Source organism: Mixophyes fleayi, chromosome 7 (genome assembly GCF_038048845.1).
Source record: "Mixophyes fleayi isolate aMixFle1 chromosome 7, aMixFle1.hap1, whole genome shotgun sequence".
In the NCBI taxonomy this organism is placed as follows: Eukaryota; Metazoa; Chordata; class Amphibia; order Anura; family Limnodynastidae; genus Mixophyes; species Mixophyes fleayi.
Window position 1 is genome coordinate 80,154,446 of NC_134408.1, and position 27,941 is coordinate 80,182,386.

The 27,941-nt window shown below is 41.0% G+C and overlaps 1 protein-coding gene across 4 annotated transcripts in view; it reads left to right on the plus strand.

Moving 5' to 3' along the window:
- The window catches only part of PMS1 (PMS1 homolog 1, mismatch repair system component), a 276,036-nt gene that overhangs the window by 37,614 nt on the left and 210,481 nt on the right, over nucleotides 1-27,941 (plus strand). For all 4 annotated transcript variants that reach the window (XM_075180034.1, XM_075180033.1, XM_075180035.1 and 1 more), the window contains exons 3-4: nucleotides 3,389-3,571; nucleotides 5,128-5,230. In XM_075180034.1, the coding sequence (XP_075036135.1) occupies nucleotides 3,389-3,571; nucleotides 5,128-5,230 (286 nt within the window). The remainder of the gene's footprint in view (nucleotides 1-3,388; nucleotides 3,572-5,127; nucleotides 5,231-27,941) is intronic.

Sequence of the window (27,941 nt, forward strand, 5' to 3'; positions counted from 1 at the left end):
TTTGCGTGGGTTTCCTCCGAGTTCTCCGGTTTCCTCCTACACTTCAAAAACATACTAGTAGGTTAATTGGCTACTATTCACATTGCCCTTAGTCTCTCTCTGTGTATGTGTGTGTGTGTGTATGTTAGGGGATATAGATTGTAAGCTGCAAAGGGGCAGGGTTTGATGTGAATGAGTTCTCTGTACAGCGCTGCGGATTTAGTGGCGCTCTATAAATAAATGATGAATAGGGTTATAGCGGAATTGGTTCATCTGGATCAAAAGGGCTTCATGCCTCAAAGTCTATCTGCTTAAATCTTGGACACTATTTACCCTTCTTTGAGTGAGGCATTCAAACAATAAAGAGGCCGTTGTGGTCTCCCTTGATGCCACTAAGGCATTCAGTTGAGTGGCCTTTTCTGTGGGATAGGCCCTGCATATATGAATTGGACTAGACCGCCTATATTCCAGCCCTGTGGTGTAAATAGATATGTCACATACTTTCAAACTGGCACTAGGCAAGGGTGTCCACTCTACCCCACTCTATTTGCCTTGACTTTCGAGCCTCTTGCATGTATAACAAGAAACAATCCGAATACAACAAAACTCTTAACTGTGCATAGAGAGGACAAGGTAGCCCTTTATGCAGATATGCTACTCATTTTTCTATAGTTCCATGGAAAACATTCTCCAGATGGTGAATGAATTTGACTCATATTGCAGTTTAAGAAGTAATTATGATAAGTGCAGTGTCTTCCCGATAGAGTGGATTGCATGGATCATCTCCTTCAATTCCCATTTAAATGAACCCTCTGGTTCAAATAATTAGGTAAATCTGCATGCGTACAGATGAATTTCCAATATTAAATTGATTTTCTAATATCTAAAATTCACAAATGGTAGGAGCTGCCTCTTTCTGTATCAGTCAGGATTAACTTAATTAAAAAGATAATACAGATCAAGTTTCTTTGTCATACAACAGGCATCAGTATTTCCCTTACCCTTTATCTTCTGAAAAATTGATCAATTTGGTATGGGGTGGAAAAAGGGCAAAAATCTAACTAAGCACCTTGTATAGGTTCGGGGTTCTACATGAAAAAACAGACCGTATTTAACTTAGGTGCAAAACAGAATACTAATTTGCACCCCTTGCATTGTAACATAGTTTTGTCCAGGAGACTGAAATAAGAAGTTTCTCAAGTTAAGATCCTTAGTGAATCAGGCCCAAGGAGATTATTCAGAGTTGCTGACTTGCCTTCTTAAAATTGCAGCACGTTCTGGGAACTTTTGCCATCTTCTCTGGAAACAGGGATTAGTGGTGTTAATGTTCTTAATGTAAAATAATTGGGCATAGTGAGTTCTTCCATGTTAGAGGATTCATAATGTCTCTACTCCATAAGGACACTCTAAGAGGCCCAACTTCTTTTGAATACTAAACCGAGCTGTTGTCAAAATTACATATGGTGGACTTGCCCATGTGTGATCCACTCCGTTGATAAAGTGCACTCCATCATTAATTCTATGACACAAAATATAATACCTAAGGACATTTTTACCCTCCCACCCACCTCAGGATGTAAGTAATCAAACCAAAGAAACTGGGTTCTCCACTCCTATTTGCTACGAAAGTTTTAATTGCCAGAAACTGAAAACAATTGTAACCTCCACCTATCTCAACTTTTAAAAATTTAGTCTGGCACATCGCGTGCAGGGAAAACAACATTTTATCTACATGATCAACAACCTAAATTTTACTATTTGGACCCCCTGGTATTTCAGATAGCCCATACTCTTCAACAACATTAACCACTACCTAGCCCATACTCTTCAACACCATTAACCACTACCTGACCCTTAATAGCAAAATATAATCCTCAATTACTAAGTATACTTGTGGCCGCTCTGTTGGAACTGATTGCAAAGAGACGTATTAAGTCCTAATATGGCACTTTATCTAAAGAATTATAGTGTAAGTTGTTTTTGTTGTGTACCTTATTTTCCCAATCACCCCCCCCCTTCCCTCCACCAGATATCTTTCCTTTTCTTCTCCTTTCTTCTACATCCCTCTCCCTCATAAATGAATATTTGACTTTTTTATTTTATTTTTTTATTTTAAACTGATAAATATGAATGTACATGATTTCCCCTCAGACAAAAGTGTTTAAATGCATTTGGTCATTCAGCCAGTGGGAGGTAATTAGGTTAAGCCTAGACCTTCTTTCAGGGAAACTCCTTTAACATATGCAGATCACAGCCATGTATTCCCTCTGATTCTCATTCATGTGCTTTCCTACTCAGAGCAGACTGTCTAATTAAGGCATTGCAAAAACAAAGTAGCCCACTAGGTGAGAACCTTTTAGGTGAATGCAAAATATAAAGACTACCTATGCATGTATATAAAAAATATTAACTTCAAAGACCATGCCTTCATATTTTGGGAAATTGGTGTGCCATTCTGTACTTAGAAGCAATAACCGCACAAGGATTGAGAAGTAAAGAAAAATGTACAGGAAAACCACCGTAGTCACACATCTTGCGGAATGATATTTGATATTGTTGTAATTCCATCATTTTTGATATGTAAATGTGTATAAGGTTATGACTGGCATACAGGGGACAAAGCACAATGTTATTACAACTGTATTTTTTTTATTTTTGAATGTCATTTATTATGTTTTTATGTATTTACTTATATCCAAATACCCTGTACCTTTTTTGCATATTAAATCTAAATTTGAATGAGTTTTTTTGTCCTTGATACTCTAACGAATCCATTAGCCTTTTATTGCTTTTTGAGTGCTAGTGTGTGAATTGCTAGCCTGCGTGTAACAAGGAGCATAGTGGGTGATAAAATAATGTGGTCCTACTGCTCTTATTCAATAGGTGTTGGCAGATCATAGGTGTGAGAGCACTGTTTGGGGTGCTTCAGCAAATTTATAACCTGTGTAAAAGATTGAGTGTAACCCCATACAGAAAACCTCTCAAAATCAGGGACGCTGAGAACGTACTCCTGACAGAAATTGTTGACTGTTTAAACTTTTATCAGTAAATAAAAAGTATGTAAAAAAAGGAAATTTTCACTAAAGCATAGATGTAAGTTAAAAGTGACTTAAATTCAAAATAGTGAGCCAAGGAAAGGAAAACGATTTGGCCTTAAAGTCATAGATGAACAGAGAGAAACAGGGCAGAAGTGTTGAGCAGAAAACATATTTGTCCTTTAAACAAAGTGTCATGTGACTGTTATACTTAACAATGATCTTGTGATACACTGCCGGTGGAGAATTTTCAAGGTGTTGGCACTCTAAACTCTCTAACTGAGAAAATAGACTTGTACTAATGAGATTATGATTACATAATTTTATTTTTTAAACCCTGAATACAGAAAGTTTGTTTCTAATCATATTTTTAGGACAACTTTGGACTTGATAAGATTGAGGTGCGAGATAATGGGAAAGGAATTAAAGCCGCAGACACACCTGTTATGGGCATGAAGCACTACACCTCTAAAATTACCAGCCATGAGGACTTGGAAACAATAGAGACTTATGGGTTTCGTGGAGAAGCTTTGGGTTCAATCTGCGCTGTTTCAGAGGTAAGCTGTGGGCTTTCAAAAGTAATAAGTGTGTTTGATGACCAAGGACTTCATTGTACTACATTGTGTAGCTTGATTTAATATTATATATATGCTGATAAAACCAGGGACTGCTGTGTTTTCTAATGTAACCAAAGTAAATATAGAATTTTATTTTTAATGGAGAACTTTAAAAAATGGCAAATACAGTACAGTAGGTTACAAAAGCCAGAAAACATAAATAAAAAGGTATTTGCTCAATGCTAATAGACATGATCACCAAACTGCCTCCTACCAATATTATGGCACTGCGTAACGGTTAATTGAGATAAGGAATGCCACTGGTGGAGGGAATTGAGGGATTTCTATGCTAGGTATAGTTGTCTAAAATACTACACAACATAGAAAATTCCAAGCATTTTGGTTAAAACTTCCTGTCAATATACTGGATATAACCACAAAACTTCCAAAAGCACAATTAAGGTGTGAATAAAAACACAGCAAATTGTGTTGCTGAGGTAGTGTGTAACATTACTTGCAACACTACCAAGACTTTTTGATGACATAACTTAAAACTTCATGACAAACATAACATCACCAAGAACATTTCAAACATGGTATTACATTACTGGCACAACATCCCCCATGACCGCAGCAATCACATTAGCAATGACCTTCAGCTAACAGTTTAGTAAAGGTTGTTATACCTTCAACTGATGGTCTACTGGTGCACTTACTGTGTGATGTCAAACATGACCTCATTATTGCTATTATCTGTCGTGTTTTTATGATGGCATCAGTAAACTATTGGTAGTTGGGCCAGTTACGGTTTTGCATGACCTTTTAATAGCCCAATGTCCTTTTTGCTTTTAGCAATAACTATAATTGTGCTTTTAACAAGTGATCAATCATTGGCAACCTTAGTCAACACAATCTCAGGAGTGTTGAGAACGAAAACCTGACTGAAGAGGATCCAATAGGTTGTGTAATGTGACCGTAGGCAAATTTCTCAAGAAGCTTGGAGGGGCATGGGAGCTGAGAGCTGGGGCGGTAATATGAGTAAGAGTTTGGGGTCAGAATCTTTTTTTTTTTTTTTTTTTTTTCCAGAATAGGAGTAATCACTGCGTGCCTGAATAATGATGGAAAGTTACTAGTAGAGAAAGAGACGTAATAGATTTTGGTTAGGGATGGGATGAGCAAAGGAGACGGGGATCTACCGATTTGTGAGGGTATAGTATCAAGAAGACAGGTGGTAGAGAGTAGATTCTTCATTTGTGGGATCAAATGAAGAGAGGGTGAAAGGGTGAAGGAATTGAGCTGATTGTTTGTCGAGGAAGATGATACCATTTCAAGTCTGATCTTATCAATCTTGTCCTTGAAGTAGGAAGCAAGATCTTAAGCACTGATATTGGTGGGAGGGTTTGGTGTGGGAGGATTGAGCAGAGATTAATGTTTCATTTCCATTTATAAAATCTTTTTTCGACATTAACATGAAATGTCTCTAATGTTTGATTTTGAATAAAACCGTTTACAGAATCCTGTAATTGTTTTGAGATATTTGGTCCCTTGTTCTTTAGGTACATATCACAACAAAGACGACTGCTGATGAAATCAGCACTCACTATGTTTTGGACAGCAGTGGACATATTGTGTCTCAGAAGCCATCACACCTTGGCCATGGTAAGTAGAACACGCAGACATATATTATCAATTATTAAAACTAGTACTTCTCAAATGTTCTGAAATGGAACACAGACAAACAATGTTAAGGCTAATGACGGGTTGATCTGTACTTGGCGCTCTAAGGCTAGTAATTTCTTCTAATGGTTCCTGGTTGTCAGAGATAAGCCCCTCTAGCTACTCCCTGATTAGATATCTTATTATATATTCCAACAGTCATACAATATATCACCTATATTTCGTCAGGAAACCGCTCCTGAACCCCTTTATCGGTCACAAACCTCCCTCTGCCCACTTGTGACTTGGAAGCTTACTGTAAGGGAACACACAGGATTCCAGCCCAAATCTCACACTCTCCTCTTCCTCTAAGAATACAGATTTCGCTTGTCCCTTCCCAACACAGACGCACACTTCATACCTCTCAGCAACTGCACCCAGCTACGAATAAGGCCCGTAGCAAACCTATCACCCAATCAACTTAATCACCCAATTGCGCTCACTCTGTGCTTTGGTAGCTAAACAGTTAACCCTTCACACACTGGTTTCTAAACAGTTAATCCAGCCAAGCAATCTGTCTCTTCTAAACAGGCAATAAATTTGTTTTATAGCAATAAGGACAGAACTATTAAATTGTTAGATTTAATATACAAAAAGTACAATGCTTACAGAGAATAAGAAAAAAAACGTTAGATAAAGATTTGAAATACAACTAAAAAATTGCAAACCGTTATAAAAACAAATGGGATGAATGTACAGAGCATCACTTACATATTATAATCTGCCTGGGGCGGGCAGAAAAGATAGATAGACAGTCCTTCAATTAGATTGATCCCCAAGAAGCTGACCCCTTGCCCCTTCCCAACACAGGTTTTTTTAAACTAAATGGAATGGGACGTTCTTCACAGGGGCGTTTTAATGCTAATAGGGGGGCAGGGATGTCTCCTGGGTGTCGCTATAGTTTTCTCACAAATATTCCCAAAGTTTTGACCTTTTTGGTAATTTTTCACAGATATATCCCAGAGACATAACTCTCCCTTCAATAAACCGGTCATAATCTCCTGCACATTTAAATACCAAACATGATGGAATTATGACAATGTGACATACCTTGTCCAAAGATATGTGATTATAGCTGTTCCCGGATACCGCCAGTACCTGTCATTCACAACCCTGGTGTCATTTTTGCTCCTTGGTATGGAGTGACACCCAAATTTCCCAAAATATGAACTATGAAGACATTTTCTTTTTGAAGCCAATATTTCTATATACCTGTATAGGCAGTCTTCATGCTATCTTTGTCTACAAGGATCTCACCTAGGCATATGGCTCTGTAAATCACACCTAGTGGGTCTTTTGTGTTTACAGTACCTATTGAAAGGAAGTCAATTAGGAAGTGGAATAATGTGGGTGCGCCAAATATAACAGATCATATATAAGAAAATATTGGTATAACCGTAGCTGATAGCGGGATTCATTGTATCCAAATCAATTTATTACAATATGAAAATAAAGTAAATAAAATATTTCAAATATACACAATATTAAACTGTATCACATGTTTTTAATACAATTGCATATGCAACCTCTAAGAGTAGAATGTCCGATAAAGCAAAGTATCATCTATAATAGGATCTAATCCTAATAAAAAATAGTAACAAAGTGTGTGGCCAATACACCTTGTATATATGTCTCAAATTCTGGACATGCGCATAAAGTCAGAATTTAAATAATTGTAATAGCGGTAATAGCAAATATATCTCACCCCACTGTTTGTACCTCTGTATGATGCTGGAGACGGTGGGTCCCGATTGTGTTAGAATATTAGCTAGGGGTCATACGCCTCTGGTGCCGTAGCCCTTAAACAGAGTATAACAAAAAGTCCGGCTGTTTTGGGGAAAGTCTCCTCCCCTATCGAATGTTGACAGTCTGGTGTAAGGTCTCAGTCGAAGCAAATGATCATTTAAAGGGTTGAAAGAGTATGGTGTATCCGCTAGTGGAAAAGTTCAATTGTGTCCAGCGTTAATAATCAGTAGTAAGCTACTTATTCGGACATGAGCAGTAATGATATATCCCACTGACGTGTTTCGTCCGCTCACAGGCAAACTTTTTCAAAGATGATAAGCTGACACTTCCCTGTGTCTATTTAAGTCTCTGGTGTATTATATCAAATTGATTAAGAACTCCTGAGGATCATTAGAGTTCTAATTATTTGGCTTATTTTAATTTAATAGTATAAACGAATAAAAAAATATATTTATGCATTACTTTTACTCAGTGATTTTTTTTTGTAAAAAAAAAAGGTGCCGGAACTCACGTCTTATTAATCTTTTATGAAAAAAAATTATATATATATATATACACACATACACATAAATTTACTCCCTTCCTTGCCCCTCACACACTTGACAATTGTAAAATAAAAATAATAACTCCTACCTCCTCCTGGTTGGCTAGCAAGGCTGCAGTCCAGATGACTGATGGAGTAAACGCAGGATATCTAGAGGGGAGGCCCCATATGTTAATTTAATAAAACAAACATAACAACTGGACATCACTCACCTGTTACACACTGACATGTCCCCTGCTGCGGCTGCCTACCAACTTTTCTCACATATGGCCGCTGGCTATTCTCACCCCTATTCTGCACCCTGGTTTTTTTGTGGCCCTCTCTTTCCACCTCCCTCCTTTTTCTGTAGCCCTCTTTCTGCTCCCCTTCTTTATTCTGTAGCCCTCTTTCTGCTCCCCTTCTTTATTCTGTAGCCCTCTTTCTGCTCCCCCTTTATTCTGTAGCCCTTTTTCTGCTCCCCCTTTATTCTGTAGCCCTCTTTCTGCTCCCCCTCTATTCTGTAGCCTTCTTTCTGCTCCCCCTTTATTCTGTAACCTTCTTTCTGCTCCCCCTCTATTCTGTAGCCCTCTTTCTGCTCCCCCTTTATTCTGTAGCCCTCTTTCTGCTCCCCCTTTATTCTGTAGCCCTCTTTCTGCTCCCCCTTTATTCTGTAGCCCTCTTTCTGCTCCCCCTTTATTCTGTAGCCCTCTTTCTGCTCCCCCTTTATTCTGTAGCCTTCTTTCTGCTCCCCCTCTATTCTGTAGCCTTCTTTCTGCTCCCACTTTATTCTGTAGCCTTCTTTCTGCTCCCCCTCTATTCTGTAGCCTTCTTTCTGCTCCCCCTCTATTCTGTAGCCTTCTTTCTGCTCCCCCTCTATTCTGTAGCCTTCTTTCTGCTCCCCTTTTATTCTGTAGCCTTCTTTCTGCTCCCCCTTTATTCTGTAGCCTTCTTTCTGCTCCCCCTTTATTCTGTAGCCTTCTTTCTGCTCCCCCTTTATTCTGTAGCCTTCTTTCTGCTCCCCCTTTATTCTGTAGCCTTCTTTCTGCTCCCCCTTTATTCTGTAGCCCTCTTTCTGCTCCCCCTTTATTCTGTAGCCCTCTTTCTGCTCCCCCTTTATTCTGTAGCCCTCTTTCTGCTCCCCCTTTATTCTGTAGCCTTCTTTCTGCTCCCCCTTTATTCTGTAGCCTTCTTTCTGCTCCCCCTCTATTCTGTAGCCTTCTTTCTGCTCCCACTTTATTCTGTAGCCTTCTTTCTGCTCCCCCTCTATTCTGTAGCCTTCTTTCTGCTCCCCCTCTATTCTGTAGCCTTCTTTCTGCTCCCCCTCTATTCTGTAGCCTTCTTTCTGCTCCCCCTTTATTCTGTAGCCTTCTTTCTGCTCCCCCTTTATTCTGTAGCCTTCTTTCTGCTCCCCCTTTATTCTGTAGCCTTCTTTCTGCTCCCCCTTTATTCTGTAGCCTTCTTTCTGCTCCCCCTTTATTCTGTAGCCTTCTTTCTGCTCACCCTCTATTCTGTAGCCTTCTTTCTGCTCACCCTCTATTCTGTAGCCTTCTTTCTGCTCCCCCTCTATTCTGTAGCCCCTTTCTTTCTGCTCCCCCTCTATTCTGTAGCCCCTTTCTTTCTGCTCCCCCTCTATTCTGTAGCCTCTTTCTTTCTGCTCCCCCTCTATTCTGTAGCCTCCTTCTTTCTGCTCCCCCTCTATTCTGTAGCCTCCTTCTTTCTGCTCCCCCTCTATTCTGTAGCCTCCTTCTTTCTGCTCCCCCTCTATTCTGTAGCCTCCTTCTTTCTGCTCCCCCTCTATTCTGTAGCCTCCTTCTTTCTGCTCCCCCTCTATTCTGTAGCCTCCTTCTTTCTGCTCCCCCTCTATTCTGTAGCCTCCTTCTTTCTGCTCCCCCTTTATTCTGTAGCCTCCTTCTTTCTGCTCCCCCTTTATTCTGTAGCCTTCTTTCTGCTCCCCCTTTATTCTGTAGCCTTCTTTCTGCTCCCCCTTTATTCTGTAGCCTTCTTTCTGCTCGCCCTCTATTCTGTAGCCTTCTTTCTGCTCCCCCTTGTTTTTCTGTAGCCCTCTTCTACTTTCGCCCCTTCCCGCTTTCTGAAGTCAGTATTACTTACCTTCTTTGCATACTTCTTTTCACTCTTCTTAGTTCGATCGCTGCTCCTCCCGCTGCCCTGCTTCCGGCCGACGGAAGCAGGACACACACACACACACACACACAGATGCGGTGCTGCACTGTAGCAGCACCGCAGAGAAAAAAAAAAGTTAAAAAAAAAGGTGCTTTTACTGTTTTCTTTTTACCCTAATCCTGCATGTATTATCAGAGAAGGGAGTGTTTTTTTTTTTTTCATATCGTTTTGCTGATGCCTTTTAAAACCTCTGCAGTGTTTAGTAATCTCTATTTGTGTAAAGGGTAGTCCTTAATTGTTTATTCATATATTTAATTATCTAAAGTATTCTTCTTGGCTGTTTCCTTCAAGAGCAGAAAGATGCAAAGAGGGCCTAACATAGACTACATACAGCTAGCCATGATTCACAGACATCCCCTTAAACTCCTGTCTGTACAATATTTTTCTATAGTTATCAATATCTAGCACATAGTCTAAACTTAGTTTTTTTTTAAACGAGAATCAAACATTTGTTTACATATTTTTATATTTTGAGCCTTATCAATAATGAAAATGCGCACTAGCTTTTAACACAAATCCTATTTGCAATGTAATGTTAATACTGTGTAAATGGTTGGTGTTCCCTGGAATAATACAGTTATTCAAAAGCATGAGAGAAAGAGTATTCCTAATGGGGACGCTCTTAAGGTAGATACTTAAAAAAAAATGTTACTGATATGCATTCAAAACTCAAGATTCATTATTTCTTGCAGTGCCTCCTAATTTTAAATCTGACAAAATATTAACATTATGAAAAGGAGTGAAAAGAATACAATTAAAAAAAACATGATCTGTCAATTGTTTTGCTATATTTGTATCTTAACTTTTGTTCTTTGTGGCAAAAGCATCCATATATTACTGAAAGTCACATGTCTAATAAATTTATTGCCTAAAGTTATATCCCTTTGTCATTATTTATAAGTCTCATATGTGGTGTTAGTATGAGTGTGTGTGTATGTATGTGTGTATGTCAGCACATACACACACACACACACACACACAGGTGTTCCACATAGGTGAAATTGATTTGTTGTTTGCTGTGGTTGGTTTGTAGTGCCGGGGTGGAGGATATAAACAGTTTGTATTTGTGGGCAGGGCAACCTATGCCAGTTAGAGGCCAGCTGGTAGTGAGGGGACTAGTGTTTAGCCAGACGTAGGGTTGCGGTAGAATTGTGATGCTTTACTGGAAATGTCTGCTGTAACCACTGAAACTGTGAAATAGTTCTGATAAAACTGTGGGAGATTCTAGTGAATGCTGTGCTTTATCACATGTGGTGTCATCGTGGGATGTAAAGGACAGCTAAAACACAGCCGTCCACCCAACCTCCAGACACAAAAGTGGTGAGTGGAGTGTGTTAATAAACACTAAATGCATCAAACTGTTGTAATGCTGTGTTTTAAATGTTGCTGTAGAGACAACCTGTGTACTGGGAACTGATTAGCAGCTTTTTGGGTTGCTAAAGAAAGCAAAAGTTTTAAAAACTGCTAGTCATTGTAATGCCATACTTGTTAAATGTTCAAACTATAAGTTGAGTGTGGTCCAATTTTTTCCCTGCTGTCTGCCAGTGGGTTTCTAAAGCACCTGTCAGCTTTGAGGGAAAAAAAACAAAGTTGTAAAAACTGATGGTAATTGTAGTGCCACACCTTGTGGGTCGCTAAGTTGTGAATTTGGTATAGTCCAGAAAGTTTTGTAATTTGCCTGTGAATGTTGAAAGAAGCTAGGTTCCACTTCCCAGCACAAACTTCTGTAGGAATGGAAGACATGTTAAGAACCCTGTTAAATGTGGCAACAGTACAGGAGGAGAATACAGGCTTCTCCATGAGGAGATCGCGCAGGGGAGACAGGATAGAGAAGTTTCAGCTACTGCCACGCTACAGAAATTAACTTCTAATGATGACATAGAGATGTATCTGATAGCATTTGATCGTGCTGTTATCCAAGCGAAGTGGCCACCTGGGACTTGGTCAGAACACCTAGCTCCCTATCTTTCAGGAGAAGCACAGCGCACCTATATAGACATGGACAAGGACCAGGCTGGAGACTATCAGCGGCTGAGCACCGCTATCTTGGCGAGGGTTGGAATCACCAGAGCAAGGGAGGCCCAACAATATCATGACTGGAGACACTCCAAAGATTTATTGGTTCGGGCTCAGCTTGCTGAACTTGGTAGAACACTAAAGAAGTTGTTGCAGCCAGAAAAGAACACTGCGGGCAGAATGATCAAAATACTGGCCATTGACCATTGTATCTAGGGTATGGGCCAGGGCTTCAAAGGTGGGCACTGCAGGCAGACCTGACCCTCAGTCGTATGAGTAATTGGCTGCTGTAGTTTAGAGATACAGCGCCTTGCTGTATATGCCCAATCCTCCATTGTCCATTCCAAAGCTTGTGCCTCGGTCAAAATATGGCATATGGAAAAGTGGACCAGACATTGGTGAGGAGAGAGTGCCTGATAAAAAGGCAGCTAAACCTGCATTAATTCCAATCTGCTTTGAGTGCAGACAGCCTGGACATTTGAGGGCACACTGCCCAACGTTAGTAGAACCTATGGATTGTTCACTAGCGCACACACAACCAAGTTATCGGAGCTGTTGTACAATGAGTCCGATTACCCGGAAGTCCTGCTTGTTCAGCGTGACTGTGTTTGTGAATCGCCTTCTGGTGCTGCCTCTGGTAGATTCGTGTAGTGAACTGTCCTTGGCTTTCAGCTCCATATTACCAGAGAAACTGACTCAACCCGAAGTGAAGGTACTCTGTGTCCATGGGACGGCTGAGGAATATTGCCTGTTACTATGAATGGACAGACCGTTACGTTAGTAGCGGCAGTTGCCCCAAAACTGCCATACCATCTAATACTGGGCAGAGACTTTCCGCTGTTCAGGCAGATCCAGGAGCGAATCCAGCTGGACACTTCGGCAATTGAAGCATTGGCCGAAGGTCCAGCCTTGACTGAAAAGCTTGAGGGAATAGGAGAGAGAAAATACCATAGTCTGCCATGAAACCTGAACCGGAATGTTCAGGAAAATACTATTGGCTGGGAGTATACAGGGCAATAAACAGGTTTTGCCAGACATGTCCAGTTTGTTGGAGAACCTGTCCAAAGCCAGACTATTGGTTCCTGCTAGTTTGCTGAGGTTACCAGAAGGTATTTGTTAGCTTCCATTCAGAAGTCTTAGGTGGCTGTGCCTTCAGGAGCACGAGCCGGTGGGACGACCGGCATCTGTTGGAGACGTACTGATATTGCTTAAAGTCTCCCTGTCTGCTTGGAGGTTGCCATTTTTTACATCCTGTGGATACATTCGTATGGTGCCTGTAAGAAAAGTTGCTGGATGATGTCGCGTGCACTGTGATTAGAAAGCCATCAAGAAAGCACCATTTACAAACCACGCTTGTAATCCCTTGCTGCTGGATTAAAGTGCACTTCTGCAGCAGACGCCCTGAAGAAAAAAACAGTCTAAGAATAAAAGGTAAACCCTCAGTTTATCACTTATCATTATCAACATTTATTTATATAGCACCAGCAGATACCATAGCACTTTACAATTGAGAACAAACAATACTGGGTAATACATACATACAGAGAGGTAAGAGGGCCCTGCTCGCAAGCTTACATTCTAATGGAGAATGGTTTGATATAGAAGGGTAAGTACTACATCATATTGAATAATTGTCCAGCTGCAAAGGTTACAAAGTAGTGGGCTGTATGCTCAGTCACACAACTATGTTGGTCAGAGGATTGTTGTCTTGTGTTAACTGTGTAGAGGGTAGTAATAGGGTAACCTAGGGAGATTAAGAGGGTGGTAGAGTAATATTATAAGCTTGTCTGAAGAGGTGGGTTTTCAGAGAACGCTTGAAGGTTTGAAGACTAGAGGAAAGTCTTGTGGTGTGGGGGAGTGAATTACATAAAGTGGGATGCAACCCGAATAAAGTCCTGTAACCGAGAATGGGAGGAAGTGTTGAGAGTGGAAGAGACACAGATCTTGTGCAGAACAGAGGTGGTGAGTTGGGAGATATTTTGAGACAAATGAGGAGATGTATGTCGGTGCAATTTTTTTAATGGCCTTGTATGTTTCTAGAAGAATTTTATATTAGATTAGTTGAAAAACAGGCATCCTGTCACACGCCGACCCCGTGGTCGGGCACCAACGTTGTTACCTTCCTCCTATAAGCAGTGATCAGGGTGTTCTGACTTCACTCTCGGATCAACATCCACCATCTGGTCTCTTGTTCTGTGCATGTGCAACCAATTACCCTCTCTTATGACCTCCTACCTGTTACTATTGGTCCTAGCATTTTGGAGCACTATTTAAACCTCCCATTTCCTTCTGTCCGATGCCTGTTCTTCGAGTTACTCACTGTCGGTAAGGATCTGGCTCCCTTCGGTCTGACTCGCCTGCTGTTGCTCTGTACGAACATCCTCGGATCAGCTGAGTCCCTCTCCACTACTGCTTCTATTTGAACTGTCACTGTTCCAGTAATTCACCTGATGTTGCTCTGAGTTGCCATCTACATATCAGCTAAATTCTATTCAGCTATTGCCTTCATTCGAACTACCGCTGAACCAGTGACTCACCTGTTGTTGCTTCAAGCTACCACTTGCAGATCAGTTACTCCGTTGCTCCTTTCTCCGCTACTCTATACCATTGCCCTGCATTCCTATGAAACTGGCTTCCTCGTCACTACCTTCAGTACTTATCTGACTTATCGTCACCGCTCCTCTGTATCAAGCTCCACCTATTACCAATATTCATTCAGGGAATTGCGACCTGCGGGATAGAAGCAGCAAAATCCATACCCTCTTACGGGGGTCACTGGCAAACACCAACTACCCGTTAGACTCAGCGCCCCTGAATGAACTCTATCATTTGGCAGATACAAGGGATCCACAAAATATCCAACGGATTTGTGACACATCCAATGTAGAGACTGACAGAGTGACTCAGCAGATGAAAAAACGATTTGCAAGGAAAATCAATCTAGCCGCTGTGTGCTAAATAGATTGTAGGAGCTCGAGTCTGATTTTGGGAAGATTAGTTAGGAGGGAATTACAACAGTCGATGCGGTAGATGAGGAGTACATGAAAAGTTTTTGCAGTGTCTTGTGTGAGATGTATGTATTCTGGAAATGTTGTTTAGATGTATGCAGCATGATGTAAATATAGAGTTGATGTGGGGAACAAAGGATAGTTTTGAGTTAAAGAGTACACCTAGGCAGCGAGCTTGCGGGGTGGGATTTATGGTCATGTTGTCAACAGAAATAGAAATGTCAGGCAGGAAGCTTCTGTTGTTGGGTTGGAATATTATTCTGTTTTTGAAAGATTGAGTTTGAGTTGGAGAGAGGACATCCAAGATGAAATGGCAGAAAGACAGTCTGTAACGTGAGACAACACAAATGGTGAGAGATCAGGAGAGGATAGATAGATTTGTGTATCATCCGCATAGAGATGATGCTAAAATCCAAAGAAGCTTATTAGTTTTCCAAGAGAAGTGGTGTAGGTAGATAATAGCAGAGGACCTAGGACAGCCTTGTGGTACTCCAGCTGATAAAGGAAGCGGAGGGAAGGTTGTGTCAAAGAAATTAACACTAAAAGAGCGATTAGATAGGTAGGATCAGAACCAGGATAGAACAGTGTCTTGAAGACCTAGGGATTGTGGCGTCTGTATGAGGAGAGTGGTCAACAGTGTTGAATGCAGCAGAGAGATTCAGGAGAATTAGAAGAGAGTAATCAGCTTTAGTTTTAGGTGTGATCAGATCATTGACAACCTTGGTCAGTGCAGTCTCTGTGGAGTCTTGAGAGTGAAAGCCTGATTGAGAAGAATCTAATAGGTTGTTTGCAAAAAGAAAAGTAGGAGTGTAGGCAATTCTCTTGAAGTTTAGATGGGCATGGGAGCTGAAAGATGGGACGATAACTTGACAGAGAGTTTGGGTCAGAATTTAGATATTTTTGTTGTTTTCTGTTAGCAGCTGAAATTATTAGGTTATTTTAATGAATCATTTTGGCTCTTAGGTCTGTGGATTGTCAGGATAAGGCTACTGCAGACACTATGGAAAGTCCTGTTACAAAAGCCTTTACTTTATTGCCTTCCTTGTGATAAGGGTGTCCCTTAAGGATATAATAGGAAAATATGTATTTCATTGTTAGGGATGAGGGATGCTGGGAGTGCATTCCTAACTTGGAATGTTTAATATATGGGGTTACACACGATTCCAGCACTCACCTATCACACAGGCTATAGATTTTTTTGAATCTCCCTCAAATGGTGCTCTCACTCCCATATACACATATGATCTGCCAGCACCTATTGAATCAGCGCTATTGGACCTCAAGATACTGTCACACAAACATACCTGCTGGCACACCCTATTCTCCTTGTTACATACAGGTTAGCAATGCATACACCAGCAATTAAAGTGTTAACACATCAAACCTCTGTTACACAAATGTACACTCTGACACACGCTAGACTTGTTAATCAAATGGGTTAACAATTCACTATTATGAACTCCACATTCAACGACTGATAACCCCTATATAAAACCTATGATGTAGGATGTTTTTCACCATTTGCATCTACTTTTTCCGCAACCACACTGTTCACTGGCACTCTCTGATGTCCCCTGAACTTAATCCCGGTAGTGTATAGTTATCAGCTGTGAATGAGGTTGAGTCAGGGAAACTCTCAGCTAGAGAGGCACACAGAGAAAACAAGACAGGCAAGATGCAAAAGAGAATAGTCAATTGACAGGCTGGGTAAGTAGGCAGGAGAGGTACATCAGTAAACTGGCCTGGACCTACCTACTATCCGCTGCTGGGTAGAAATCATTCAAGCAGAGAGTGTTGAATGATCAGCTGGTATGTAGTGAGCAGTAATGAGTCTTGCAAGAGCTGATAAATCAGCTGCAGTGTGAAATCCTTGTTAGTAGCTCAGAATGCAAGAGTATGGTTGCTTAGCAACCACCAGCAAACAGACACACAACAACTCTGACATACAGCAGAATCTGGAATGGATTCTGAGACAACAGAGCAGCAAACACACACACACCAGCATTCAAAGGGTTAATATGGTCCAGCAATATTCTTGATTAAAGGCTAATGGATATGTTAAAGTATCAAAGACAAAACCTTATAGCATTTTATGTTTAATACAGAGGTACAGGGCATTATAATAAGAAAGAACATATAATAAATCATACAAAAACAGTTATAAAAACAAATTGGATGAAATTACAGAACCTAAACATTTAGGTTTCATAATCTGTATGCCTAGTAAAAGGCAGAATGAAATGGACAGTTCTAGATTGAGTCCCCAAAAGCTGACAATTTCACAGGGTATTTAAGCAGGCTTCACTGGGTGGGTATTCAGAGGGGCGGTGTGTATGCCAATATGGGGGAGTTAATGTGCCCTGGGTGTCAATTATAGTTTGTCCAAAATCCTTTTTGAACTTCTGTAACTTTTATCAAACATATCACAGAGACATAACAGAGACATAACTCCCCCTTCAATAAATCGGTCATAGCCGCCTGCACATTTACATATCAGATATGATGGAATTACAACACTAAAAAATATTCCGAAAGATATGTGACTACTGTGGTTTTTCTGTACAGTGCCATCTATACTACACTAACCTTGTGCGTTTTTTTGGCCTGAACTACAGAGTGGCACACTGATTTCCCAAAACATGCAATATATATGTTTTTTGGACGTTACTAGACAAATTAACAAGTCAAAAATCCCAATCGCAAAATAACATAAGATGCTGCCTGCAAACAATCATCTAACAGTCACACCCTGCTGTGAAATTCTAGAAAAATTGCAAAATAAAAAGGAAGGAATAGGCAGGGTGTTACTATGGTAGTAAAACACCGTAAGATGAAGAACTTCCTCAAAATAAATGTCATCTTTTGGTATTTAAATTACACTTTGTTACCAGATTTATTCCAAAGAACTTAAATCTATTGTCAGTTTTATAAATATCCTTACCTTTCGTCTTTCAATAATCAGTCAGTGAATACGAATTTTTCATGACCCTCTCTTTAAATCAAAACTTCTAAGGGGGCTTGTCATACAAATCCTCAATTGTAGATGTACTTACAAGAAAAAATTAAATTGCAAGCATCTAGTAGGAGAATCCCTGCCAATCCTGAATGAATTCTATGGATTACACCACCGATTTTTCTGTCATAAACTCCACACATATCCTGCAAGAGAGAGAAAAAATACACATAGTATGACTCCTATTAAAAATTTGCAATGACAAATATAGCACAATCATGATCTTATGCATGCTATTCAAATATAGATCGGTTGAATCCGTAGCGAACGGATTTAGGTCATATGGCAGCAGCAATACAAATGGTCCATTGGGACATGTTCTGTATGAGGTAGCTTCAGCATTGTTTCCTGACAGTGTGGGAGAAAGGACAAGGACCAGATAATATAGTTGTCAAACCAAGCCAGACAGGACCTACTGTGGTGGTCCATGTAAAGCAATATATGAAGGGGCAGGGGATTCGCCACGTCAAAATCAAGATAACCTATCAAGTTCGGGGTGCAGTGTGCAGGCACTATATACAGCACAAGGAAGATGGTCAGAAGAAAAAGCTATGCAGTCAACAAATATAAGAGATGAGGGTTGTGATAGAGGCATATCTATATTTCATGGAGCAAGCTGCTTGACCACAACTAGAGATGAGATGCAACCCTACAATCAAGTAAAGATGTAATTTGTCTATCGCCAAAGAGGCACAAGAAGCCAGGTGATTATGATTATGAACAAAGTAAGGCCATTATTGACATGAGCAAAGTGTAACTTGGATGGGTACATATTGCACATGTCAAATATGCTGTAACAGACTTCCTCAGCAGACACAAAGTACACCCAGAAGAATGGAAATTAAACATATATTCAAAAGCATAAACAAAAGTTGGGGAAATCCTCTGATGGATCTGATGGCGACACAGAAAAATGCAAGAAGTAAAGAGGTTCTTCTCCAGACACACACAGACCAATACAGAAGCAATATATGCTATGATAGCAAAATGGCATTTCAGGGTGTCCTACATATTACTGCCAGTTCCTATGATTACACACGTATTGAGATAAATAAAGAGCGAAAAGGCAATTGTGATTATTAGTTTTGCCTTTCTGGCTGTGCAGGCTCTAGTTTAAGTGTTGCATTTGGCAGACAGGCCAAGGCATTTATCACCAGTGCCAGATCTGCTCAAACAGCACCAATAGCTTAATCCATATCCACAAGATTTGAATTTGACGCCATGACTACTGAGTGGGAATTGTTGAAAAAACCAAGGTGTCACACGGCGCTCATTCGGCTTCCACAACCGAAGACTAAGACACTCACCTGTCCCTCATTATGCATACCTCCGCTCCTGGCATTGGTTCTGCACATGCGCAGACCTAGTACCTGTCTGTCCGTTGCAGTTTCCTATTGGTTCTTTGTTCTGGCTCTAAACTTGAAAAGGCACTTCCTCCTTTTCCTCTGGGCCTGTTGATCAAGTTACCTGCCTGATTAGGACCTTGTCTGTTTCCTGTGTGTCTACTTGGATCGTCAGTGCCTCTGCTGTGTTGCTGTTCCACGGGCTATACCGCTCATGCTGCACCTGTCTCTGCTGTGTTGCTATTCCACGGGCTATACCGCTCAAGCTGCACCTGTCTCCGCTGTGTCGCTGCTCCGCGGGCTGTACTACAGGTTGTATCATCTACCTTTGTTGACTGGACTGTTCCTACTGCATTTGTCTTTATTGTGTTGCTGTATTACGGGTCATTCCACTTTGGCTGCACTTATTGTTATTGCCCTGCTGGCTGGACTGTTTACTGCACCTCATCTCGCTGCCATATTGTGGTCCCAATACACAAGCTGCACTTGTCGCTACTATTCTGCTGCTGGACTGTTCATGCCACTACTGTTCTTATTATGCCAATATACTGCTAAGCTGTATCTACTCCTGTTACTCTGCTAGTGGAACTGTACATGTTGCTATTATTCTCCTTGTGTCAATATACTACAGACTGTTCTGTTCAAACTCCTAGTCATCATTAAACTGCTACTTGAATTGTTCATCCTGCATCTGTCTTCTCTCCGCTACTTGGAAGTAGAGCTTACATCTCAATCATCTTCAGTGTGTCTGCATACCTTCACACCTACTCCCCTGGAATCTCACCTAACACCCCTGGTAGGGACCGCGACCTGCGGACGGACGCCGCTAAGTCCAAATCGCCTTGCTGTGATCACTGGTGAATACCATCCGTCCGTTAGACTCCGCACCCTGCTGGGAGTAGCGCCAAGTTGGGCAGGTCGAAGAGTCCAGTGTACCAAACCGTGACACAAGGTTTCTTAGAGTAGCTGATTTATGTGCTAATCAAGGCTAGTAAGGAAGCAACATCAAAAGTACATTACAGAAAATGGACTACTTTTTAAAAGGAATATTAGCACATGTACCTTCCATAGCTGCTATTGGCCTTCCTTATGTACATATGACAGCATTAGGATCTTTTTTGGACAAGAGATTTGCTATTAACAAGTATGTAACAAGATTTATTCAGGTGGCAAAAAAGATGCACTCTGTATTCAAACAATCACTTGCACCTTGGGATCTAAATAACTGTTCTAGAGGCTCTAACAAAGGCATCATTAGAACCATTGGGTATCTCATTTAGAACCATCCCCTGAACCTCCATCTTATAAAGCGTGCAGCACCTGAAGGGAGTGGTCAACTCCCAGAAAGCAAACTAAAAATAGTGAGAGAAAAAGGCGCGCTTCTTTAAATTAATGAAATGTGTACAAGTGAATAAAATCATTTGAAATGGCAGCCAAGGACAAATAAGACCAATGGGCAAGTGCAAATAAAAGAAAAATGTCTGGCGCTCAGAAACAAAAAATATATAAAAATCACTGTCAGCATATACATAAAGGAGAATTTTGTGCACAATGTAGCTATATTGGTGTTAAGCTCCCCTTCCAGCATCAAGGCATCTCCTGTAGGGGAGTCCCTAAGCTAGCGATACAAATTTATATTCAGGGTGTCTCATTTGACATGAAAGCCGCCAGACACAGTGGCGCACGCAGGGGGGGTTTCTGGGTCTCCAGAAACCCCCCCCCCCCCTTCGCTAACTAGGTGCCCACAATAGCGGCACTGTCCTATACAGCAGCCGCGGCGCTGTCAAAGATGCGTCCGCTTAAGTGTTGATAAATATGAAATACTAACGCGTTTCATAGAGCTGAATATGATTATCGGAACAATAGGGTACATACCTATGGAAAGATGTCCACTAGACACGAGAGATCTAATTGGAAGGGATAATCTAGTCAAAATAGAACAGCTTCTTCTAGGATTAGAAGTTACACTAGAACAAATTTCCCACAAATTGATGTAAGAGATAAGATGGAACCTATACGGAAACCTATTTATACTAAAGACTGACCAATTGAGGAAATTGTCCACTGAGAATGTAGGTGGGACTAGACCTAATTCCTATTCTAATAGGAATAAGCCAAGTTCCCCAACCTCTAGACCTCCGAGTAGGAATGATTTTTTAGAGAAACGGAATCAATGGGATTTTCTTATTCTGATTCACCAGAATCCTTACCAAAGATTGGCTTTGCAAACTCCAAAAAGACCAAGGGAAAGATAAAAGGAGAAAGAGGGGATAGATTTCACAAGGCCAATGAAGAACTAATTGGGAAAGGTGTATTTAACTTATCATCAAAAGTTCTTACTAGGGGTCAGTTGTCACTCTTAGATAAAGGTCTTAATTTTACCCCTTCATTTGAACCCAATCTCTTTGACCTGTTTATCGAGTTGAACAGATTTGTAAGATCTATGAACCTAAATAAGTATTTTTTGAACAAAAAAATTAAACTTAATAAAATAGAAGGTAATCCAATAGTCTTAGATAAGACAGACAATCCTGCTTTAGAAATATTCAAGAGAGTTGCCCGACATCTGATCCGTGATAAGATGGGAAAGAGTATTATTAATTTTAATAAAGTACAGTTGCTGGTTTTGGGTGTGGTATATTTATGAGAGTACACATTGTAATTAGTTTATTCATGATTATTAAGTATCATCTTTTTATCTTTGTGGGATTCTAGAGGTTCAAACATTGTACAGTAGGCTATCAAAATTGCTACTTTTTTGTTTTTTGCTGAATGGCAGCCCAAGCATGGAATGTATTTGGTTATGCTCTATATTTCAGTTCAGAATGGGGATGTTGTGAAAAGTATGATTTATGCTAGAAAACAAAGTGACTCCTAATTTCTTAAACTGTGTATATTTAGACTTGCCCACTCAATGAGACCTCCCTGCCCCCTGGGTGTTTGTTTACGCAAGGCTTGGTCGTTTTGGCACAGATTTATAGTTTACCTCTGGTGAGATCAGAAGCACATGGTGTATGCAGCCATACAGGAAACTGTCCACAAATAAACGATTTACTACCCCCCAGGCGATTCAAACTGACCCCACAATTACTACCTGCCACTAGTTTGTGAATGGAACCACACTTGTATATCCAATGTTAAAACCTTTATGATTGGGGTCCTGGCACTAAACTAAGGTAAAACGTGATTTCAATGTTTCACATACAAATCAATGCAATAAAATATTAGCAATTTTTCAAAGTCCTTTTATGTATTATTTTCCTAACTTCGGATCTGTGTTTCCCCCTTTGTATTTGCATTCACTAGGTGGTGGTGATATGTTCGAACGATACAGTGTTTGATGTTCTCTGTTTCTTCTGTATTTTTATTCTGTTTACAATTTTCAATTGAGTCTACTTGAGACAGAATACTGCAGACAAGTTCTTAAAATCACTAGGAGCTCTGAGAGATAAACAAGCAGCAGGACCACAATTCTAGTGTATAACAATACATATTTGGGACTTTATTGAAATTTTGCTAATATTTTGTTGCATTGATTTGTATTTGAAACATTGAAGTCACATGTTTGACCTTAGTATAGCGCCAAGGACATCAATCCTATATGTTTTAAAATAGGAAGCTGCCCATGTTAAACCCTTCTATTAATTGGGTAGACACTGATATATATTTTCTAAAAATATTTGTTCCTTTTCCCCTCCCTTCATTTGCCTTGGAAGCAAGTCACATGATCAGCATGCTAGTCAAACGGATATGCTCTGCTGGGCAGACTTTCAAACAGTGAGCTTTCTTTTCTGCATCAGGGTTATGATGAGCATTGCCCAGTGAAGTAATTGGCATACTGGTTGTACTACATACAGGCATACCAAGTACTTGGCATATTGGGTGTGCTCAGGGCCGGACTGGCCATCTGGCACTTCTGGCAAATGTGTGACCTCATGACGGCTCTGTGAGCCTGCCCGGCTCCCGTGCTTCAGGTGCGCGGCCGTGCAAACTAGCTGCAGTGGATTCCCGGAGGCTGCTGTCAGTGCTGAGGTAAGTGTATTTTTTATTTTCACAGGGAAGAGGAAGGGGAAATGTGTGTAGGGGAAGGAGAGGGGCTGAAAATTTCTGCAGGGGGGGGGAAGGGGCTGAAAATTTCTGCAGGGGGGGAGAGAAGCTGAAAATTTCTGCAGGGGGGGGAGAGGAGCTGAAAATATCTGAAGGGGGGAGCTGAAAATGTCTGCAAGGGGGGGGGAGAGGAGCTGAAAATGTCTGCAAGGGGGGGAGAGGAGCTGAAAATGTCTGCAGGGGGGGGGAGAGGGGCTGAAAATGTCTGCAAGGGGGGGGGGAGAGGAGCTGAAAATGTCTGCAAGGGGGGGAGAGGAGCTGAAAATGTCTGCAAGGGGGGGGGGAGAGAAGCTGAAAATGTCTGCAAGGGGGGGAGAGGAGCTGAAAATGTCTGCAAGGGCGGGGGAGAGGAGCTGAAAATGTCTGCAAGGGGGGGGGAGAGGAGCTGAAAATGTCTGCAGGGGGGGAGAGGTACTGAAAATGTCTGCGGGGGGGGAAGAGGAGCTGAAAATGTCTGCAGGGGGTGGGTGGAGCTGAAAATGTCTGCGGGGGGGTGAGAGGGGCTGAAAATGTCTGCAGGGGGGTGAGTGAAAATGTTTGCAGGGGGAAGGGGGTGAGGGAAAATGTCTGCAGGGGGGACAATGGCTGTAGGAGGGGGCTGTCAGTGCTGAGGTAAGTGTATTTTTTATTTTCACAGGGAAGAGGAAGGGGAAATGTGTGTAGGGGAAGGAGAGGGGCTGAAAATTTCTGCAGGGGGGGGAAAGGGGCTGAAAATTTCTGCAGGGGGGAGAGAAGCTGAAAATTTCTGCAGGGGGGGAGAGGAGCTGAAAATATCTGAAGGGGGGAGCTGAAAATGTCTGCAAGGGGGGGGGGAGAGGAGCTGAAAATGTCTGCAAGGGGGGGAGAGGAGCTGAAAATGTCTGCAGGGGGGGGAGAGGGGCTGAAAATGTCTGCAAGGGGGGGGGAGAGGAGCTGAAAATGTCTGCAAGGGGGGAGAGGAGCTGAAAATGTCTGCAAGGGGGGGGGGAGAGGAGCTGAAAATGTCTGCAAGGGGGGGAGAGGAGCTGAAAATGTCTGCAAGGGCGGGGGAGAGGAGCTGAAAATGTCTGCAAGGGGGGGGAGAGGAGCTGAAAATGTCTGCAGGGGGGGGAGAGGTACTGAAAATGTCTGCGGGGGGGGAAGAGGAGCTGAAAATGTCTGCAGGGGGTGGGTGGAGCTGAAAATGTCTGCGGGGGGGGGGGGGGTGAGAAGGGCTGAAAATGTCTGCAGGGGGGGTGAGTAAAAATGTTTGCAGGGGGAAGGGGGTGAGTGAAAATGTCTGCAGGGGGGACAATGGCTGTAGGAGGGGGGAAAAAATGGCCAATGTGTGTGGGGGACAGTATATGACTATTATGTGTGCTATTAAGTGAATGTGGGGCTTTTTGGGGAAAATGAGATCTATTTATTAAATGTGATTATGAATTATTTAATGCCTGGGATGGTTGTGGGAAATGGTTATTTTTATTAAACACAAATGCTATTTAATTTATTGCTGGGGTTGTTTGGAGGGAGGGAAATAGGTTTATTTATTAAATGGGAATACTATTATTTTAATGTTGAGGCTGGAGTGAGGCCTAATTTTAAAACGTGGGTGCTTTATTGAGTAAACACCGGTGCTGGTTGGAGTTTTCTAAATTTCATGTACACATTTTATTTTTTCCAAATACGGCCCCCAACATTCCAGGATCCAGACAAGCAGCAAATGATCTAAAGACACCAGCAGCCACAAGTGGTGACAATGACAAGACAGGTAAGAGAAAGCAGGAAAGTCTGCCAACTGTCCTGAATTTGGTGGGTGACTGTCCCGCTTAGTCAGGATTTGGTCTGACTGCAAGGACAGTTGGGAGGTATGACCTACTTCACATTGTACTGCTTGTGAAGGCAGAACTGTGTGCACCTAACAGTAGTGCTCACAGTATTGCCTGTGTATTTGTTGAAAATGTGTCTAATAACCATATTACATCATAGGAGCCCCCCCCCCCTGTCTTAAGTGCCTAGGGCCCCCTGAGCCTTAATCCAGCTCTGGTTAGCAGGAGGGAGCGGATAGCTACTCCCAGTCCCTGGATAGGACACAGCCTGCAGAGCAAGCCAAGGAGCTTGAAGTCTCATGAGATTTATTAATCTTGTGAGACTAAGAGCTTCCCTGCTCACTCTACAGGAAGTTCCCACTCTGGATGTCCCCAGCATCAGAAGCATAGATAAGTACAGTGTACTGGGGGTGTTGTAATGTGTTTCTGGGGTGGGGAGTGGGTGGCATGATAAGGAGGGCCTGATAAATATAATGTTTTATTATAATGTATGTATCGATGCCCCATGTTGACTACGCCCCCAACATAATGTGGCCATGCCCTTGGCGGCACCGCGGCACACAGTTTTTTCATGCTCATAAACAGAGATGGGCCTGTATGCTTGAAATGCCAGGGCTGATTTTTTGTCCCAATCCGCCCCTGGGTATGCTACATCTCCCCTGAAAGCAACGGGGGAAAGGGAAACATTGTTTGGGGAGAACATTTCTATCAGTAATTTAAAACCCCAAATTGAACTGATTAGGGGTTCTCTCTTGCATACACTGTGATTTTGTGAATTACTTCGTTTTTATCTTTGTAGAATGCCACATTTGCAACAGCTATGGAATATTTGCTAAAGTAGATTGCAAAAGATGAAGGCTCAGTACTTGAATGTTTTGTGAATGCCAATACATATGTCTTAGGAGGTACATAAAGTAAATAATAAAACTTTGGATTTTCTTCCTCTAAATAGAAAAGCGTGTGGCTTTCAGTCGCATATGAGGGTAAATAGATTTTTTTTTTTGTTTTGTAGCATTATGGCTAAGATGTTTTTTTTTTTTGTCTGTAACAAACGTGGGTATATTGTATCTGCAATTTAACCGCTTCACTAGAAGCTCAGGAGACATAAACATTTGGCTTATTATGATGGGAAATCTGACAAAAAAATCACCTGTGTGTCTTGGCACTAAAATTTTTATTTTATTATATTAAACCATTGCTTCTCAAGAACTTTTAAGCGTTTGAAAGAAAACTGCACATGGGTCATAGTAGCAGATGGTATTCCCTGTGTGCCTAAACAGTATTTTTTTTGTTTTGCTCTTTAATTTCATGTATTAAAATTTCAAAAGCACAGTGACTTGTAGCCAAGAGTTTTGTAATTGGTCCCACCACCCCATATTAAAACGGTGGGGAGAAAGTATGCCCCTTCATCATGCCATGCTATCCAAGTCAAGAGAACCGTAGGCACAAATACCGCAGAAGTGACGTTGATTAGTCCTTCATACGTTCAAAATTTTTCCACATATTTAAAAGTATACTCCATTGCCAGCCACAGGGTCATGAGACAAAGGATAGGTGTCCTCGACGCCTGTATTGCATAGACGTCCTTGCCAACTGTGCTGGCACCGACTCTATTTCTTTTCCTCACTAAATCGCTGGAGCTGTCTGAGCAAGTCTGCAGAACCAGATCGTGAACCCTATATGTTTGAAGAACTCTTCAGTGGTTCAATTACATATTGTTATATAGTATATGCTCTATGGAAGTCAGGAGAAAACAGAAGGTGTTTTCAATTTTGAGAGGGACCTTGTATTTATTTGTATGTACAATTGAGCCTTCGCTTCAACTTAAGTGAACAAGAGGGCAATGACTCTTGTCCACTAATGTTTCTTTACTGTTGTCTTGCACACATGAAGGGGATTAACATTGCAATAAAAGTGATTAAGTGGCATGTGCTTGAAGATAGGAGTAGGCATAGAGAGGAGGACTTATTACTAGTTCTGAAGTAATCTTCGCTTTATTGAACACTAGATGGCACTGCTCACCTCTGAAAATAGATAGAATAGATTTTACAGACACTGTTGTTCAGAAAACACTTTTACATTATACTTTTCTATTCTTAATAGATTTTACCCAGGATTTTTACAATTGACCAATAAAGTTTAATATTGTGTGAAGTGAAAAACTCTTCCTAATGTTTTCAAGCATATTGTGTAAAGTAAAATATAATTGCCCTAAAAAAATGTAAAACGTAGATATACTGTGTTATGCTGCCTGTTCTCATGTTAGTTATTTCTTTTAATTTGGAATAGTGTCTTTTTTGTTATATGTGCCAATTTGGCTGATTTAGACAAAATAGGCCAAATGTCGATACATTTGTTGCTCTGAATAACCAATTATACAGATTCACTTTTTAATTTTTTTCCTTTTCATCAATATTTAAAATTAATTATGAAAACGTCCACTACAGTCATACTTAGTTTTTAAATTCTGAGTTCAAAAGAGCGTGAAGTGGGGAGGATTATTAGTCTTACTCGGCCCGATTCACCATCGGACGCAAGTCTATTTGCGTGTCGTATCTTGCGTGATTTAGGTCTGTGCATGTGCCAATGAATGCAATTGCGTGCAATTCATGTCTGAACACAACTGACATTTACAACTGCCTACGAATTAAACATACTAATTTAAAAATATTTTTGTTAATGATTATATTAAGAGTTGTAAACTTATTTTATAAAAAATTGTTTTTTAGCATGCGTTCTGATGGAATTATGTTGTAAATATGCATGCGTATATCCTGCAGTCTCTCTTTACTTCCTACATATGGCAAGTAGGCTATAGCCAGAGCGTACTTATACCCATCTTCAAATGGAAATGTATCTTGAAATCCACTTGAATTTGAATATGGCCGTACGTGTGCATAAGTTACATGCGTCTTTTAAAATACAAGTTG